Source organism: Monopterus albus, unplaced genomic scaffold (genome assembly GCF_001952655.1).
Source record: "Monopterus albus unplaced genomic scaffold, M_albus_1.0 scaffold282.1, whole genome shotgun sequence".
Lineage (NCBI taxonomy): Eukaryota > Metazoa > Chordata > Actinopteri > Synbranchiformes > Synbranchidae > Monopterus > Monopterus albus.
In genome coordinates, this window is record NW_018128162.1 from 120,585 (window position 1) to 140,407 (window position 19,823).

Genomic DNA, 19,823 nt, shown 5'->3' on the forward strand with positions numbered 1-19,823 from the left:
GGGGGGGAGCTCGCCAGCTGGAAACATGGTGTGCCGACTTTACTGCCCTCACATTACAGCAAAGACAACTGTCGTGCTCATTACCAGAAGTTCAACCTTTTCTTTCTCCATTATAAGGTCATAAATTAAAAGGGATCAGAGTAAAACAGCCCTTTAAAAAGGCCAGTAATTGGTACTGTTTATTCCATTCTTTTTATTTTAAAAACTGGAGGTGGCATACAGTTTGTCCACGTACAGGGTGAATTTGATTACCGTCATTCTGGGAGCTCATCGCAGGCTGATTACGTCCAATCTTGTTAATTAGTTTTTGATCAGACAAGTGTAGAGCCTGAAGCAGCGAGAAAAAGAATCTGGCACGCTGCCGTCAGCAGCACAACTGGCCTGACCTCAGACAAGCCACCATGCCCATCGAAACCATAACCACTGACCAATGCTTTTGTTAAATAAGAGTTTCAAGCTGGAACTGTTTAGTGGAAGCTCATGGTTGGTTTTTTTTTTTTTTTTGCTTGTTTGTTTGTTGTGTTTTTTGCAGCAGGAGCAGACGATACAATACATGACTCCAAATTCTGTTTTTAAAGAGGAACAAAAAGCTCCTTGCAAAGGGTAAATGTCTCGCCCAGTTCTATAACTCCTCCGATCACAGAGATATACTGGAGACATGCTGTTCCCTCCCTGTCTGCACAGGGCACAACAGCTGAGCCAGCGGAAGATCTGCATCTGCCCCGCATACCTCTGAGGATACAAGTTTCCACTATACAGTTTATCCATCAAGTGACAGGAGTGAGCTCCCTCCGCTGACAGAGACGGACACACACAGACCGGATGGTGGGCAAGGTCTAAAAAGCCATGAGCCATGAGCCAGATGAATAGGAGCACTGTGTGTGCTAATGGCAGTTGAGATGGAACGAGCTGAGTGGATGTGTTTGGCGAGAAGTCAGAATCCAAAGCAAAAATCAAACAAGGCCTTAGGCGGCCTGTGGAAAATAAAACCTATCAGAGTATGACTCTGCAGAAAGTTTTGCTGCCATAGTACTTCTCAACCCAAGTGGGGCATCTTGGAACACAATCTAATATATGCTTGCTAAAAAGAAAATTAAAGGAACATCATCTCAGTACAACACCAAGTCACTTAAACTTCAGGGATCAATCTGACCATTTAGGAAGCACAAGTGTGAAGCAGCTTCACCTTCTTTGGGGCACATGAAAGTGACAACAGGTAAAATGGAGAGGCAAAAGCAAGACAACCCCCAGCGGTGGCCTGGGAAGGTATATCCCTGGAGGGCCAGACAGACCTCCATGTCATAGCCAACAGCACTGACTGCTGTGAGGTACCAGGATGAATCCCCAGATGTTACGGCCCCAGTGGGCCCTGGTTTCCTCCTGGTGCAGGAAAACGCCCGACCTCATGTGGCCAGAGAGTGTTGGCAGTTCCTGGATCAGGAAGGCCCTCACATTCCCCTGACCTAAATCCAACTGAGCACCTATGGAGCATTATATATCGGTGCATCCGATGCCACTGGGTACCACCACAGTCTGTCCAGGAGCTCACTGACGCCCTGATCATCAGGAGCATGCCCAGATGTTGTCAGGATTGCATACAGGCACACGGGGCTATACACACTTCTGAGTCACATTATGAGTTGCCGCAATGAAATTCACGCAACATGGATGAACCTATCATTTAAATTTTTAAAGTTATTTTGAAAAGTTATTTTCAAAACAGCCCCCCCCCCCCAATGGGTTGATGAGTTTGGTTTCCACTAACTGTTGTTTTGTTCTGAACAAATTACACAATGCACATTAGTAAAGGTTTTCAACTTGAATAATTCATTCATCAAAATACCACGTGTGATTTAAGTGTTCCTTTAATTTTTTTTAAGCAGTTTATTATTTGATCCTCCCACCGCCGTGCGATGGAAGCCATAAAGCATTACGAAGCCCAGTGAGACCTAAGACCCTGAGCAGCAGTGCAGCTGACCAACCCCCTCATAAGGGATGACTTCGAGGTCACATGAGGACAGCGCTGTGATGAGGGCTGTGATGAAGGTTAATGTCATTGTCACCGGTAGCCAGAGGCAAAGAGGAAAAAGCAGAGGAGCCAAAGAGAGAAAAAGAAATCCAAAGTATTTTTCTTTTATTCCTTTAGATTCCAAATAACCTGCACTGCAAACTGCAAAGATAAAGCAGTCCACCTCCTCCTGACAGTGCCTCTAATGGTGTTGTCTTTAAAGGCTTTATCACTAATTCATTACTTCTGATTTTCCAGCAGCTAAGATTTAAGCTTTGTCTTCAGTCTAATTGAGAGCCAGCGGCTCCAGGCTCTAATCAGTCAAACCTACTAATAGCTTTCCTTGGGGGAGGATGAAGTCAAAAACAGCATTATTGTACCAGCAGACCATTTTCTAGTGCAATTTCAAATTACTTTAATTTCAGACTCTCCAAGATAGCGACTTGTGGAGTGGGAAAAATATCTGGCAGTAATGAATGTTGAAGCTTCCCCCAGCTGTCAGAAAGTGGAAGCAGTCATTAAGCAACGTGACATTCGAAGAATATGCCACATATTCAAGACAGGTTTCTGAAGTAACTATCAGAACTTATTCAATCAATAAAAAATATTCAAAGGCGGGAAAAAGTCATTCTCGCTTCTTTGCACTACTACTACTACTCACTCCCCAAATCCCACCTCTCTCCTCACACATGGAAGCGTACAAGTCTAATTAGCTGTGTTGTATCCCTCGATGACTCTGCCATTTCCTCTCACCGGGAGGATTTTAACCACCACAACACTAACATCGGCCTCCACATCAACATAATTAGGTTGAAGAGTGAAATGTGAGGCGTGTCGTCACATCTCCTCGGCTTCATTAAGGCGCACACAAGACAACTTGATGACAGACAGGCTGCTATGTCTGCAGTTTGGGGAGGCATGGAGCAGGTGTATTTTGCAACCCAGCTTGTCGCCATGGGATGTAGTTAGAGGTTGTCCTAGATAACGCAATACAGCCGGGTTTACTGTTGAAAGTGGAGAAATCTACTCCTGGACTTAGAGAAGACAAGTTGAGCTGTCCTTGGTGCTAGTAACTCATACAGTGGTGTGAAAAAGTGTTTGCCCCCTTACTGATTTCTTATCTTTTTGCATGTTTGTCACACTGTAATGTTTCAGATCGTCAAACAAATTTATATATTAGTCAAAGATAACACAAGTAAACACATCATGCAGTTTTTAAATGAAGGTTTTTATTATTAAGGGAAAACAAAATCCAAAACTATAGAGCCCTGTGTGAACAAGTGTTTGCCCCCCTGTCAAAACACTGGTTTATCGCACCTGAGTTCAATTTCTCTTGCCACACCTGTTCGCAATCAAGAAATCACTTAAATAGGACCTGCCTGACAAAGTGAAGTAGACCAAAAGATCCTCAAAAGCTAGACATCATGCCGAGATCCAAAGAAATTCAAAAACAAATGAGAAAGAGAATAATGGAGCTCTATCAGTCCGGAAAAGGTTATAAAGCCATTTCTAAAGCTTGGGGACTGCAGCGAACCACAGTGAGAGCCATTATCCACAAATGGCGAAAACATGGAACAGTGGAGAACCTTCCCAGGAGTGGCCAGCCGACCAAAATTACCCCAAGAGCGCAGCGACAACTCATCCAAGAGGTCACAAAAGACCCCACAACAACATCCAAAGAACTGCAGGCCTCACTTGCCTCAGTTAAGCTGAGTGTTCATGACTCCACCATAAGAAAGAGACTGGGCAAAAATGGTTTGCATGGCAGAGTTCCAAGACGAAAACCACTGCTGAGCAAAAAGAACATAAAGGCTCGTCTCAGTTTTGCCAGAAAACATCTTGATGATCCCCAAGACTTTTGGGATAATACTCTGTGGACAGACGAGACAAAAGTTGAACTTTTTGGAAGGTGTGTGTCCCATTATGTGTGGCGTAAAAGTAACACCGCATTTCAGAAAAAGAACATCATACCAACAGTAAAATATGGTGGTGGTAGTGGGATGGTCTGGGGCTGTTTTGCTGCTTCAGGCCCTGGAAGACATGCTGTGATAAGTGGAACCATGAATTCTGCTGTGTACCAAAATATCCTGAAGGAGAATGTCCGGCCATCCGTTTGTGACCTCAAGCTGAAGCGAACTTGGGTTCTGCAGCAGGACAATGATCCAAAGCACACCAGCAAGTCCACTTCTGAATGGCTGAAGAAAAACAAAATGAAGACTTTGGAGTGGCCTAGTCAAAGTCCTGACCTGAATCCAATTGAGATGCTGTGGCATGACCTTAAAAAGGCAGTTCATGCCCGAAAACGCTCCAATGTGGCTGACTTACAACCATTCTGCCAAGATGAGTGGGCCAAAATTCCTCCACAGCGCTGTAAAAGACTCATGGCAAGTTATCGAAAATGCTTGATTGCAGTTGTTGCTGCTAAGGGTGGCCCAACCAGTTATTAGGTTTAGGGGGCAAACACTTTTTCACACAGGGCTATATAGTTTTGGATTTTGTTTTCCCTTAATAATAAAAACCTTCATTTAAAAACTGCATGATGTGTTTACTTGTGTTATCTTTGACTAATATATAAATTTGTTTGACGATCTGAAACATTACAGTGTGACAAACATGCAAAAAGATAAGACATTCATTTGAATGTGGTAAAAAAATAAAACTAAAACTTGAACTGTAACGACCCGTTTGATTCCAACAATGTACGCCATGTCAATAAATGCAACAAGCCATCTGATGTGATGTAAATTCACTGTCAGCTTGACCAGTTACAGTCCTGTTGACCTCAGTAGAGTAAGCTCGTAACAGTAGCAAGCAAAGCTGTGCTGATTGGGCAATGACGACACTGGAGCGATGTCAAGGTAAACGGTTTGCTGACTGCAAAAAAGCAGATGCCTGCTCAAGTAGAACACATCTGAGCGCTCACCTGCAATGTCGCTACCCAAATTAGGCACCGACGTTAACGTTACCATAGATGACTGGAGCCGTTTCCATTCTACATCCTCGCCTGACTGTCCTACCCCTGCAACTTACGTGCCCTGAAGAAGACCTGAGGGTCAAAACTACCCGTCATCATGTAAGCTTTCAGTGGGCGGCCATTTTTGATTCATTTGTCTACCCTAAATTAATTCGAACGTACTTCGTGTCAATTCGAACATGGTTTGAACGTGATTTTTGGAGCAAAACTCCACTCTGACTGTAATGAGGATTTTACCCTGTCAAATTTAGATGTGGCAGTCTTTAAAATTCACATAAAAACAAGCTCAGTTTGCCTCAGTGCTCTGCCAGTACCTTAAAAGATTTTGACTGTGTATGAGATCGAGTGATGAGTTTTAAGGTGAAATCAAAGAATGCCAAGTCAGTCTTTCTATATCAAGCAAAATATTTCGAAGATGTCTCAGAGCGCTGAACCTCAAGACAGTCGGTAAAGAGAAGCATCCACAAAGCTCCGACATGGGGCCTGCTGAAGACAGTCCATTGTTTCAAATCATTTCCAGATGCTCGGTACTTGAAACTGTTGCATTTTCTGGCCGTGATTTGTCATTCTTCCAGTCAGTCTCGGGGTTTCATATTAGTTCTCATGAGCCAAGTCAACACCCAATACATCCTTAGTGAGCAAGTCAACTTCTGGGACCTTAAGGTTTAATTGTTTTCTTTTCCTTTACAAGAAATCTTTCAGCAACTACTGGAAATGATTTTACACAGTACTCTGAAAAGCTTGTTTAGGCCAAGAATACCTTTCTATAAGATAATAGGATAACAGGATATATTACAAAATACGACCAGTGATGATTAAAGGCACAACTTGTCATTTAAATGTAAACTGACAAGTAATAGCCCCATGATTCAAACTCACAACACTGAACTGGAATCTGCTGGAACTTGTTCATCAACAAGACACATAAAGTACACAAGACGAGTCCGTTTGTAATCACGTCTGTACTAATGTGAACTTTACATCAGCTTACACTCAAGAAAACAACCGTGTTGCTCACTTGTTGAATGTAGAAGAATCCAAGTTCACAGGTGAACCAAGAGATCAGTGTCAATATCCAGCCTTATTTGTGGACGCCATTTCGTTTACCTCATAAAGTGCATAGTACACACAGTGTCGCACACAATAGTAAATCAAATCAAGGCATTTGACTCTTTTGTAACATTACACAGACCAGATAATCTATCCACTGGATACGATTAATAAATAACAAAAGTAATGGTTAGTTGCAGCCACAGCATTGTATATTTTAATCACAATCGCTAGAAACATAAAAATTCATGTTTTTATTGAGAGTTTTAAAAAAAAGTATCTACAATGTCATCACACTGATATTATATATATATATATTCAAAAATAACAGAAGACTTGAGTCTTTAAGAAAATGGCAGAATCAATATTTGGGAAAGCACTAAATAACTCAATGTAAATATATGCAGCAAGGCGCTCTAAAATCAAATCATCCATCTATCTATAGGGAGAACCTGTGCTGTCTCTCGTGTACTGTTTTGCAGCAAAGTGACAGACAGTGACAAGCCCTGTCCCGTGATGTTAACAAGAATATCTGGATCAACCTTCTAAAGTTGTTGCTGTAGGATCCTTGCATGATGTTTTCATTTAGGCTGCCAGACCAGCTAAAGGGGCCCTGGCAGAGAAAACCCTTCTACTGCAAGAAGAACAGGCACAAACAGGAAGACACATATCCTTATGATCGGCTATGCTGTCAGCTAACATTAGAGCACCTAGAAGATATTTACAGCTTTCTGGAATCATCTGAGGGCTCGACGAGGACTGTCAGGCAGGCAAGGTAAACAACATGCTTAAAAGCTTCCCACACCGCCCTGCTAACCAGGTCTGTCATCACATCCAGTGGTTGTCATTCTGATGTGGATGAAATATGCCTGCTACACCACATGAACTTACAAAAAAGACCATGGCAATTTTATTGCACAAGATACAGTACGAGTTTAAGCCTCAAAGAAACAAACCGAAAAACACAAACACTCTGCTAATGGAGACGTTTTGCTCAAAGAAACCGCAGCAGATCGCTTGGTTATAGCTTGAGCAGCAAGTTCAACAATAAGCAACAAAAGAGAAGAGATGAGGAATCTGCCACAGAACAGATGCATGGAGAGCAGAGAAGAAACGCGCAAAGGGGAAAACAAGAGAGCTTGAAAAGGGGAAATCTAACAAAAGACAACAGGACATAGTCGGAACACAGTGGAGCCGAGCACAACACACCAGAACAGGCTGTAATTGTGTTGTGCCGGACTGACCCCGGCGCATCCCAGCAGGCATTGCATGATGAATGGGCTTGGTGATGACTACATCCCACAGCCCTCCTCCTGCTGCTGCTCCTCACATACTCTTTTCTCTATCACCGCTATTAGCCCTCCTTCTGTCCCTCCCTTTGCTTCCCCTCCTTTCCCCAAAACCGCACTCTATTCAGCTGCTGCCATCCCACAAGATTAATTTGCATTCAGTGCACTTAGTCCTCATATTGTGCTCTGACACAATGACATATTACAGTGCACAGCACACCTACTACACATATAGTCTGGCTTAAGGGACAATACTTTTTTGAGTTTTGGTTATGAGAGCACAAATGTGTTACAGCAAGAAGCACGAGGGCACAGCTTGATCGGTTATGAACACAGAGAGGCTCTGACACGCAAGTCGCAGTGGAATCATTACAGGAACAATTAGATAACCTCGATTAATGATTCACTAGACCCAAACTAATAAAACTGGGTCAGACTGTGTTAACAGTGGCAGCAAGAACAGAGAGACCTTCAGGTTAGGCTGAGTGAGAAGGAACAGCAGCAGCGAGAGCAACACAGGGGAGCGAGAGAGAGAAATGATAGAGGTATTGGTGTTACTCCACCACAGACCCTGAGGAAAGAGACAGTAATGCATGGGAAATGTGCTTTTTCTTGCAGCGTTCTCTGCTCCTGTTGTCCTTCTGCTGTTCCCGTGTACCCATATCCAAGGGGAGCAAAAGAGGGAGAGAAAATTTAATTTGCTCCACCATTTCTAGCCTTCACCCTTTGTGCCTAGGGGCAAAAGAAATGGATTCTGAAATTAAAAAAAAAAATGAGCAAAATAAAGATATAAACCAAAGAACTCAGGAGAAGGCGTCAGAAACAACAGCACAGAGGTTTCAGACAGCAAGAAATGAGAGCAGAGTCGGAGGGGGTACGATGGCAGAGTGTTATGTGGGCCAGATATTAACTGTATTGTTATCATAAACCAGCCATCTGGGTAGGCTGCAGGGTTACTCAAACAATTAGATCAGGGTGCTGAGAGCAACTGCTGCTAACAGTACAATGTCCAAACACTGAGGAGGTTGAGGGGTTAACACTCATTACCTCACACTGCTGCACTCCTTGGGGAAACAGTATGGGGTTGGGGTGGCTGTGAGTGAGTCTTCCTCAGGGCCCAAAGTGCACCTCTGGGCCATTACTCAACAAAGAGGAGCTCAATGGAGTGACATCACCAGAGAACTGAGGCCTGCGTGCGGCAGGTGAGTGGAAGACGAGAGCGTGAAAGATGGAGACTGAGGAGGTTGTGGACTATGTGGAGGTCTCATTACTCCCCTTCAGCTCTTCTCTACCTGTCACATAAGCATTTTGAGGACTCAACAGTAAAGCCAGAGCCTTGACAACTTCAAACAACTGCTTTGCTGAGGTAGATCAGAGGCAGCAGAGGGATAAAGGGAAGAATGAGGGGGTGGGGGGATCTAAAAAGCACCAGGCTTGTTCATTGTGCAGCCTCAACATTGTATTATAGGGATGTCTTGAATTTCATTATCAAATTCTTGCCTCCAGTTCATCCACTGTTCAGTCCCACAGAAGAAAAAAAACTGGAAGGGGGCATCCAGCCCGGCCAAGTGAGAGCCAATGAGTTCTGGTCGAGCTGCAGCAGAGAATCGGGGGCCATTATGGAGAGAAAACAAACACAGACCTCTAGCCAGGCGTACACATCCCAGCCCAGACACCTGTGTCCCATTCACCAAACATATCCGGCCACTTAGCAGTTCACAGAGGGGGTAGGATGTTGTTTGTGTTTGCAGGCCTGCACACCCCACTATGGTTCCGTTAGTCTAGCTTCTTTAGCTAAACAGCCTCCCAGCCGCTTCGTAAGGACCAAATGCTTGCAGCTGTAGCACATCCTGCTGAGAGCAGCCAGCCGTTAACACCACCGAACGATCACAGCTGACCCTGTTCAAAACTGTACCCGCTAAATAAAACCAGTCAAAACTCTGCAAAACAAAGCTCATGCATCCTGCTGTCACTTGCAGTCTCTGGCTGTCCTCCTGTCTAGGTGGCCCAGCTACGCCTGAACTGACCTCCACGTTGACAACACCTGTTTGGCACAGACAGGCGCAACACACACACACACGCCAACATACACACCTCCCTACCACCCAAGATGGATGAGAGACAGCAGGCTGGGCAGACACGGCACCGCCTCGGATCAGTGGAGGGGCAGACTTGGAGCTGCCAGCAGGTAAACCCCGGGTCGGCACTGTTACAATTATTTCCACCTCAGCAATTCAAAATGGAAAAGAGGTCTGTCTGTTACAGCTGTGGTCATTTTGCTACGGTGAATTCGTAATGCCTCAGCACAATTTAATGAATTGAAATGGAGCTGACCCGTAACCCCTTGCAATCCACTCATAGTTTCCACGCAAAGATTTGGACAGAGAGCAGAGCTGAGCTATTTACATGTGGCAGAGGCCGTACGAATGCCATAATGCTATGTTTGGGCCAAATGCACCAACAGATGGAGCCGACTGGACACCAGATGAGTTGCTGTGGTCTCTTCTGGGGCTAAGATACAGGGGAGAGGAGCATTGTGGACTAGATGCCCTGTTAAACTTTATTCAGTTCTGCTGTCCTGGTGGGAAGCCACAATGCTCCGGTCAAGCATCAGGACAGTGAGTGTGTCACAGCCATGGCTGTTTTATGTTGCACTGTTGTCCTGGATAGCAACAGTCTCTATCATCAGCTATCAAAGAAAAATCTCTACGTGACCCTGTGTACATGTATACTGCACTCTTCACTGTCCTTGCAGTATCACTGCTGATTATAACAGCGCTGTTAGCACAAACTAACTGGCAGACACCGAACACGGGCATCCTGACAGCATCAGGTCCCAGCTGCTATCTTGTTTAAGCTTCAAGAAGAACTGTTACCAAGATGAGGGCACAAACTCTACACATATTTGACAGTTTAGTGGTACATTGAGGAAAAAAACTCTGCGAAGACTTCTACCTTCATGAAAGAAAAATGCTAAATGGATAGATTTGTACTTTAATACAGTCTGTTTTTCCATTCTCATGCAAACACCTCCCACTTTCCTTTTAAGTCTGTTGTACACACTGTACAGCACCACTGTGTACAACCTGAGGCATGCATGATGGTGGGCGTACACATCAGTTCTACAGTAAGTGAGAGCATGTGAGTGGCATCTGTGGCACAGCCAGACCCAGCCTAGGCCACCAGACAACTGGGTAAACAACACACTCCCCCCCCCAGCACTTCTACCCTCCGTCCTCCTGTCTGTGAGGTTTTAGGTCCGACATGACGTAATGATGTAAGGCTAAACAGACTGTAACAAATGCATATACGCTGGCAAAACAGCCTTCTTCACACATTTCCTGTTTTCCAATAACAGAAGAAGAAATACCTTGACCTCAATACAACCTGGTCAAAGTTTCTCACCATAAATGTTACGTAAACACACACATCTCTAACTCAGTCTGAAAAAGAAGCATCTGAATGGCTACATGAACAAAAGAGGAAAAAGAAAAATCTAAATCACATCTGATGACTGATAGCACTTACGATGAGGACGGGGTTAGAATATCCCGCAGTGAAGTGGTGCGTTCCCATTACTGCAACTCTCCATCTCTGGAAATGGTTTCATTAGCAGGCCAGAGCAGAGAGCTCCCTTGCCGAGTGTATGAGCGCGCTGTACCCCGAGGGTCCGCCGGAATGGCTGAGGTGAAGTCCATTAACACCCGGCAGCTTGTTTTTTGACCACTAAATAAAACAGGGTATTTTTCAGTGTCTGCAGCATAAACAGTCTATAGCTTAGGAGCAAATTCCTGAGGCTGAAAACTCTACTTGAAGAAGGAAATTAAACCCATAGACTGGGATGCTGATAGTGTACCATCAGGAGCTGACCCAGGTGAATCTGTAAAATCTCACATGAAGAGCAATGGCACACAGTTCTCTGCAACTCCGCCATACCATGCCTACAGGGTAGCCAAGCAGGCTCTCATTCATCAGAAGTCATCCAAGTGTCAATCCTTACTCAGCATAATTGCCACTGAGGGCTTAATCAGAGTACAACAGATAATAATATACTAAACACAAGTGAAGGTTTTCCTTTTCCAGCACCAGAGTATCATCTAAATGCTTAAAATGATGTGAATGTCTGTATCTAAATGGTTGGCAAGGACGGGGCTGTGATAAACCAGGGGTGTCTTCTGCCAGGGAAGAATATCTCACATATCCTGTCCTGCTCCACTGGCATACTTCCCGATCCCTCAGGCAACCAGAGCTGGCTACCTCTGAGCCTGTGACATTGCTCTTAACTTTCCCAGCACCTACTCTCCAATCATGTGTCATCTGATGAAACACTACACTCTAGTCACCATTATTCGTCTGGATACAGGAGCCTCTGGAATGTATCAGATTCCTGCCTCAGGGGGTAGGTACCTTGGAAACGTGGTCCTACCTCCAGCAGCTAGCCGCTCCCACTTTTCCTCTACCCCTATCTCTCTTCATCTATCATTCCATTCAAACACTAGAGGCCTGCGTGATTGGCCATCTCACACGTGCCCACTTTTTTTTTTTTTGACTTGAGTCTCAGAATAAAAAGGACTTATCAGGGACAGTCTAGAGTTTCTGGACCATTTTCATGGTTGTTTGCTGCCTGCTTTATGTCAAAGCTGAGGAGTGAATGTCACCACAAGTGCTATCCTTTTGTCCAACCAGTCGATGCTGGGTCAAACTGCCTTTGTCGCTTTAAACTGAGCATTACAGTTCAACCAGAAATCGCAAAAGTATTTTGTCCTTTAGTGCAACAACAGTGCAACCATTTTCAACATATCTCCCCTCTCCAGAGAGCAATGGGTTATGCTAGGCCTGTAGTATTGAGTATCTCTGAGTCACTAGGCTGCGTAATTCAGTCTAGGGAATTATGACGGTGGAAAATCATTTCCCTGGGCCGAGGATAGGAGGCCATGGCTAATCGTTCAGTAATCTGATCCGCCTGCATACTGTAGCATTCAGCTGAGCCGCGACCCTAGCCAGCAAGTCACACATGTGGACACCCCGGTGCCTGCCAACTATCTGACGGAGGCTAGTACTATTCACAAACAACTGTCCAGGTTTTCCCGAGGATTACAGATGGCTATCGGATCATTTGCTAATACTCGGTTGTGCTGTGCTGTCTGAAATGTATTTACTCTGTCCCTGATCTCCAATACCCTTCACAATCGCACAGTCTAAAGCAAAAAATGCCAGAGGGAGAAAAAAAACCTTTAATACAACGGGCTTTACAGGCTACAGTGGCACAGTCTGCCTCTTGTGTTCTGGCATATTAATCCAAGAGCTTGATTTAATGAGGAAACATCTGATATTGCCTGTCAAACAGCAGGCTATTTTATGCACACTTCCAACTGTAGATTCCAACAGTATGTAGTGGAGCCAGTGGTGTAGTAGTAGTAGTAATATATGAACAAGAGCCACAGGGAGTAGTACTGTGGCACAAAGCGATGCTTATACCCAGCAGAGAGGGTTAGGGGAACTTGAGTTTTGGAAGGATTCCTAGTAGCTTCAGCCTCACTTTAAAGAGAGGTCTGGCCCCGCACACTGAGCGTGGCTACAAGGGGCACTGACATGGAAAAACACAAGTGCTGACATGATTTGGGCACTGCAGTTACCTTACATAGCATTAAACGCCATGTTGTTGTCACTCCTGTACAATTAAATTCACATCCAACTCGGTGTGAAGTAGCAATAAATCAGTTTAAGCTTTGGTTGTGTTAGACTTTGGTTCTTCTTACCATTGCTAACTCTGAGAGATGAGACAGTCCAAGTAACTTCAAAACAGTGCTGATTTATTCAAAGGATCACAGGTAAAATTAACATTACACGCTCAGGTATCTTGCACCTCCAAACTGCTCGCAGGCAGATGTAAGATGAAAGACCCTGAACCCACCAGGCCTATACATTATATCCCCTCAGTTGGGCTAGCCCCATACTACACAGAAACGTCAACCGAGACGTCTCTGTTACCAGCTTTGCAGCTGGTCATAGCAGTAGTCAAAACATGAAGCAAATCAATGTGTGTGTGTCTGTTGGTTAAGTGGTGTGTAGCTAAAAACATTCTCACGACCTCTAGTAACATGTCGTGGCTTAAACATAAGAACATATTATGGCTAAGGCTACAGTTATACACGTCGTAATAATAATATTAAACACCCTGTCTGCTGACAGTCATCAACTCTTCTCTCTAGTTATCCTTGACCAGATGTACCCTGTAGAAACTCATAAGCATGCCTAAGCATTTAACAGTCTAACTAGACATCCTATCTCCACTAAACATTTCTAATACATAAAGTATCTATCCAATTTCTGTCTGACTAAAAATACCTAACAATTGACAACAAACTACTGTACATTTCTCTCACCATTTCCAATTCAAGCCTAAAACCTGAAATGATGAACTGTTTTTGATCATGTCTCACTCTGATAAACGGCCAAACACTGCCCGATGACACGATCAGTCACACGCTGTCGTGCCTACAGTATTTTATCAACATCTATGAGCAGGCATTGTACCTCAGTTGCTGCTTTTCACTGGCATATCTGAGTGAAGGGATGCTGATATATGATCAAATGACTGCAGCAGCAGTGGCAGCCTTCATCAGCTGAAAGCGTTAGATCACAGCATGTTTGGCAGCCAGTGGGAGCAGTCAGATGGAGGGTTAGAACAACCAGACAAACAGTTGGCACAGATGAACCGAACACAACTTAAGATTCCGCTCTCCGCAAACTCGACAAAGAAACAACAGCAACCACACATTTTTTTAATCTAATCTGCAAATTAAATAATCCCTACAATGTTTTGTTATGAACACAGGATGGAGCGTGTGAAAAACACATTGTCTGGGAATAGCATGATACATAAAACCAGAAGGATAGCACTTTTTATTTACAAGAACATCCCCTGCAGCTGAAGCAATTGCGGGAAAATTCCTTAAGAGTTTGCCAAATACATTCAGTGCAAGCCTTTCGGCTTTAGAAATCCCTTACTCGCATAGGTGCACGCCTGCACGCGCGTACACCCCCAGGGCAACAGATTTCAGACATGTCTGGACTGCCCCTTTTTTCTACATAGGGAGTCAAATGTTTATAGTATTTAATAGCTGCAGCTATGTTGGTGAAGACGGGCACTTGTTCTGGATTATACCACAAAGCAGTCCCAGCAGCAGTATAGGCAGATCTGGTTGGGTGGGGGGGTGAAAGGCTATTGCATGACTGGTGCATTGTGCAACATATAAACAACATATGAAAACTATTAAAAGTAACTAGGTCTTGTTAAGAAGATACATCCCAAACTGTTCCACGTCCCTGAAAACTGACATTACAAAGTCAGTATCAGCTTGTTTGCGTTTTCCCCCACAAACAGAGTTTGGGGTTTGTTTTGAAATCTTACTGAGGGTCAGTGTTTCTAGGAATCTGATGAGTCACCTGTCATCTCTGGTCATAACCCACCCAAGAGCTCCCAAACCGTCTGGACGTGTAGTCACGTTGGGGCTGCGGCTGCGTGCCCGCGCTGATCTTTCGTGCACCTCCATCCTGTGCAGTGTTGTTCGATTAGGTGACTTTTAATTAGAATTTGCTCACAAGAAACGGCCTTATCACTGTAAAAGAAATCGACTGTTTGTAGTTAAAGTGCTCCATTGTTGCTTACTAGTTAAAGGTAACTTGAGGCGAGCATTTCATAACCGCTCCACACATCGCCGCTTCTGCAAAGTTACAAAAACAAGTTCTCCAGTTGTGGCTGGTACCGGGCTGTGTTACGGGCTCTGGTCGGATAAAGGCATTCTGATCACAACAGACACGCCGGGAGCAGCTCTATCCGGAGCACAAACTTCGACCTGACCCGCTCCAACAATAACGTTGGCCTCCTTTCTCTCTGATTCCACACGGACCAACTGAAAGCTGCACCGATCTTCCACGATATCGCCAGGGCTTTATGTTTCCAGCAAGAGGGGAGAGAGCCAGGCCGAAAAACTGGCCTCATTCACCGTCTGCGCCAGACAACGTTCACTAGCCCGGCCTGGGAGAGCGAGCGGCGGGGCTCTCGACCGTGTGCCAAACGTGCGAAAAGACCGCGACGAGACTTGTGTCGTGTCGATGTACTCACCTTATCGGAGTCTAGGTGGATCCGGGACAGAATAGGCAGGCCGGGGTAAATGCAGGGGTGAAGCACGCCGGGCGCATGTCGTCGACGTCGTCTCTGTTTGCTGTCGGCTGTGATGTGGAAGAGGAACGGCAGACTCGGCTGGAAGAAATCGAGATATCTGAGAATGCCCCTCTCTTTCTGCAGCCCGGTGCAGAGCCCATAACTGTCGACGGGAGGCGCCAGCGCAGCACTTTTTTTGTATGTGTGTGTGTGTCTGATATGCGCATACATGCATACCACACAACTCCTGTAAGAAATCCGTGTGCGATCATATTCATGCAGGGGCTGAGATTATAGCGGCGTCGATGTGCTGCGTAGTGTTCGGAATTGAACTGTGCAGTGATATCCTGAAAGTTTTTAGGATTCCTATTTCTTAGGAACTGGAGTTCTGGGTCGTCTTTATCACCTCACCATGCAGATTACATAAGGAGGGCCCATGCACAATTTCTCTCTCTCTCTGTATCAAGGGGCTAAACAATGGTCTTGCATAGAAATGGACAGAAAGTTCCTTTACCAAGCATAGTTTCAGGACAACAAATGGCCTATGAATGAATGAGAAATATTAACAAATAAGAGAAATGAGAACTAATGTGTAGTGTACCATGCAGCAGTATACAAAATACCACCATTAGAATCATGAATACCACTCAAAGAATAATTTCTCCAAAACATCCTCTGACCCAGACCTCTCACCTCATGACCTATGAGGTTCATGATTTTGATTATGAACTGCTTAAATCCAAGACAAGACAGTCCTTCAAAACAGCTTTAGATGTCTCATCCACATCACATAGGAGAGGAGACAGAACCACATGACTCATTAAGACAAAGAAGGCAAAGCCTAGAAGGTTTTCTACAGTGTCTCACTAAGCACTGCAGGACAAGACACAGACTATGCACCTGTCTATGAGGGAAACAGAAGGAAGACAGAGATTTCAGTTTAAATGAATCAAATGGAAATATGATTGCACAAGCAACTGTTCATCAGTACTCAGTGTCACCTAGATGATGAGCACAATGCAACTGATTATACCTTGAAGTCACTTCCTCTAATTCAGATATCGAAAGCAACAGCAGAGAAGGGAGATCTGGGAGCAGTCTAAAAGCACAGCAGACATTCCCATCTGACCTCGTGAATTGCAGATGCACTGCGAAGAAGTTGCCAGCTCTTCAGGCCAGTAGCTAATCCCTGCCCTTTAACGCCACAACCTCAACCTGACTTTAAATAAACATGATGGGCTTAATGTCCATCCCTAATCTCAAACATCCTTTGCCACACTAATTGGACTTTCATAAAGTGGAGCAGGTGGATAAACTGTAAATGGACACAACTGGCTTAAATAGCTCACACACAACAGTCAGTGTCTCACTCACACACACTGCTGGACAAAATTTCCCACGTCCTTTACGTAAGTAAAAATTGCATTACTGCAGTGTACAACTAAAATACTGCCCTGTGTCAGAATGTTGTTCTAAAGTTAATCTAAATGTAAATTAAGCAAAAGTACTGAAAGCAAAACTACTCAATATGCAAAATGACTCGGATCTAATGTTGAATTATTTGGATATTTTGTAAGATAATTGTAAACTTTCTATGTGAAATCAGAACATAAAATGACAAACTACTGTTTAATAAATATAATGCAAGAAAAAGTGTTGGGAAATTAAGTGGACTAAAAGTAGCCTACGGCTAGTGTCAAATGTATAATTACAAATAGTAGGCTACAAGTACATTACACACACCTTTAAAGGTAAAATACAGATGTCAGAGATACTTATGGTAGGATATACAGCCAATTGCCACTTGCTTCTCTTTATTAATATTTATTTCTAATATTTGGGTCTTTATTTACTTCAGGTTGTTTTGTAGTCTAGATAGTTTCTTGAAATAGGGCGACACCCAAAGGTGGAACAGGGCTGTGTCGTGCGGTGCATTGTGGTCTGGCACCTCTTGTGTCGTTGCCTGTTTGGCTCACACACCGCAAAATGGCGACGTCCCTAGGATCCAACACATACAACAGACAAAACTGGGAAGACGCAGTAAGTTTAATCGGCATCGAAGTTTACCGGAAAGCACAACTCTTTCCAGTTTCATTTCAAGAATTATCATGAACATAAAATCTAGCAGCATGCCACTTATCTGGCAGGTTCAATTGATAGCTGGTTAGCTTTCCGTTAGCTAGTAGCTAAAGCGTGTCTGCTATCCTCTGAGAATGTTTCAGTAGATCGGCGTTAGCTATGGTGTTAACATTAATTTACAGAGTATTTATGTTTAATCCGAACACTAGTGAGCTAAGGGTGATCGGCGGTAGCGTCAAAAATAGGATAAGGTTAAAAGAAAATGATCTCATATAAATCTGAAAAGTAGCTATACTGCTGAAGTTAGCTACCCAAGCTAATGAAGGCTATACCTAGCAGGCTAGCTAACTAGCATGAACAAAACAAAAGGAAGCTGCACAAAATAATCGTCTCAACTGACGACTGAGATGTGCAGACCAGAACCAGACCGACACGCCAACTTGTATTTTGCCTGTAGAATCGTTTTTGCATTTTCTTTGGTCCTTGGCAGTGTAACATTAGCTAAACGCAATCACAGATATTGCAGAGCAATGAATAATAGGGCCAGACCCGCTTGACGTATAAGTCAGTCATAACTCTTATTTTCTGAGTTTGAGCTCAGTATCTATACACCGCTTTCAGTTCTATACACGATTCTGGTCTTATTGGAGTTGTGCTTTTTGTTTGATCGTCATACGATGAGTTGGTCATTGTAGTGAAAAACGAGCGAACTGCTTCAACCTAGCATTTTAAGTTAAACTGAAGTTGGTACATAGCCACTAAGTCTTACTCTTCACTATACTGATTGCCCACCAAGCAAGTGTATTTTTGAGCAACCTAAATGGTCTGCAACCCTACTATGTAAGGCAACAAATTTGTTTCCTCTCATCAGCCTTGACACCACAGGGCCTTTGGCCAGTGTTGGTTTTATGTAGTTGACATTTGTTTCTGAAGAGCTGCTTATATTTAGATATTTGGCTGATGCTGTCAGTGGGATGGATTAAGGCACGTCATTTGCAGAAGTTAGCACTTGGACTGAAACAGCATCCTTCACCAGATGGCAAAGTTGGAATGAGCAAGTCCAATGGCACTTGATGTACAGAGATCGTGCAACAGAGATTGTAGGCCTAGTGCTTCAGATAACTTGCATCAGGGGACTGCTGAATAAATAACAGTCATGGTGCTTGGATTTTGCTAAAGAAGAAAAATCTGATTTCCATTGTCTTCCAGGATTTTCCGATTCTCTGTCAGACATGTTTAGGAGAAAATCCTTACATCCGTATGGTGAGTGAACATTATAGTGCGTCATTTTAATGAATTGGAAGTTTGTATCTTGTAGTGTTAATGCCAGTATATGTCTGGACTCAGATTTGTTTGTTTGTTTTACAGACCAAGGAAAAATATGGGAAAGAATGCAAGGTATGTTTTGCAGTAATACTTTGTCATGATTATGCAGCACGTAACTTTGTTTAACTTACACTTACTGTACAACGCTATGTTCCATTCATGTAAGAAAATGTATCCATACATTTTTCATTTCTTGTCAGATTTGCGCTCGGCCCTTTACTGTGTTCCGATGGTGTCCAGGGACACTGATGCGATTCAAGAAGACGGAAGTCTGTCAGACCTGCAGTAAAATGAAGAATGTTTGTCAGACATGTCTGCTGGACCTGGAGTATGGTGAGTCTCCGCAACAGACTTGTCATTTCTGTACATTTATTTTGGCTTGTTGAAGCATTTAGCTATGTGAGTTTCACCCTTTTGTCACACCTGTGTTTTCCAGGTTTGCCTATCCAGGTCCGAGACACTGGGCTTGCTATTAAAGATGAGGTTCCAAGGTCAGATGTGAACAAAGAGTACTACACACAGAACATGGAGAGAGAGGTATGGCTACTTTCTAATACTGACAGAAAATATTAATATATACAGTGAAGAACAGAAGTATTTGAAGACCCTGCAATTTTGCAAGTTCTCCCACTTAGAAATCATGGAGGGGTCTGAAATTCACTTGTTATGTGTAAACTGCAGGCCAAATATATATTTTATTGTGTAGGAAAAAAAGAAATAATTACAATAAGAACAGGAGCAAATTACTTAAGGACTTGAAACCAGGATCAAATACAGGTGTTCAGGACATCTCTACAACTACTGCAGCTGTACAGTGAGGAACAGAAGTATTTGAACACCCTGCGATTTTGCAAGTTCTCCCACTTAGAAATCATGGAGGGGTCTGAAATTCACATTGTAGGTGCATTCCCACTCTGAGAGACAGAATTT

General features: G+C 43.7%; 2 protein-coding genes across 2 annotated transcripts in view; one reads left to right on the plus strand and one right to left on the minus strand.

Moving 5' to 3' along the window:
- Positions 1 to 15,773, minus strand: part of ndst1a (N-deacetylase/N-sulfotransferase (heparan glucosaminyl) 1a) — a 54,857-nt gene extending 39,084 nt beyond the window's left edge. Inside the window, exon 1 of the mRNA XM_020622527.1 lies at positions 15,450 to 15,773. The gene's annotated coding sequence lies outside the window, so the exon portion shown is untranslated. The remainder of the gene's footprint in view (positions 1 to 15,449) is intronic.
- Positions 15,774 to 17,390: 1,617 nt separating this feature from the next.
- The window catches only part of rbm22 (RNA binding motif protein 22), a 7,277-nt gene continuing 4,844 nt past the window's right edge, over positions 17,391 to 19,823 (plus strand). The window contains exons 1-5 of the mRNA XM_020622526.1: positions 17,391 to 17,528; positions 18,777 to 18,830; positions 18,936 to 18,965; positions 19,094 to 19,226; positions 19,330 to 19,430. Of these exons, the coding sequence (XP_020478182.1) occupies positions 17,475 to 17,528; positions 18,777 to 18,830; positions 18,936 to 18,965; positions 19,094 to 19,226; positions 19,330 to 19,430 (372 nt within the window). The 5' untranslated portion in view covers positions 17,391 to 17,474. The remainder of the gene's footprint in view (positions 17,529 to 18,776; positions 18,831 to 18,935; positions 18,966 to 19,093; positions 19,227 to 19,329; positions 19,431 to 19,823) is intronic.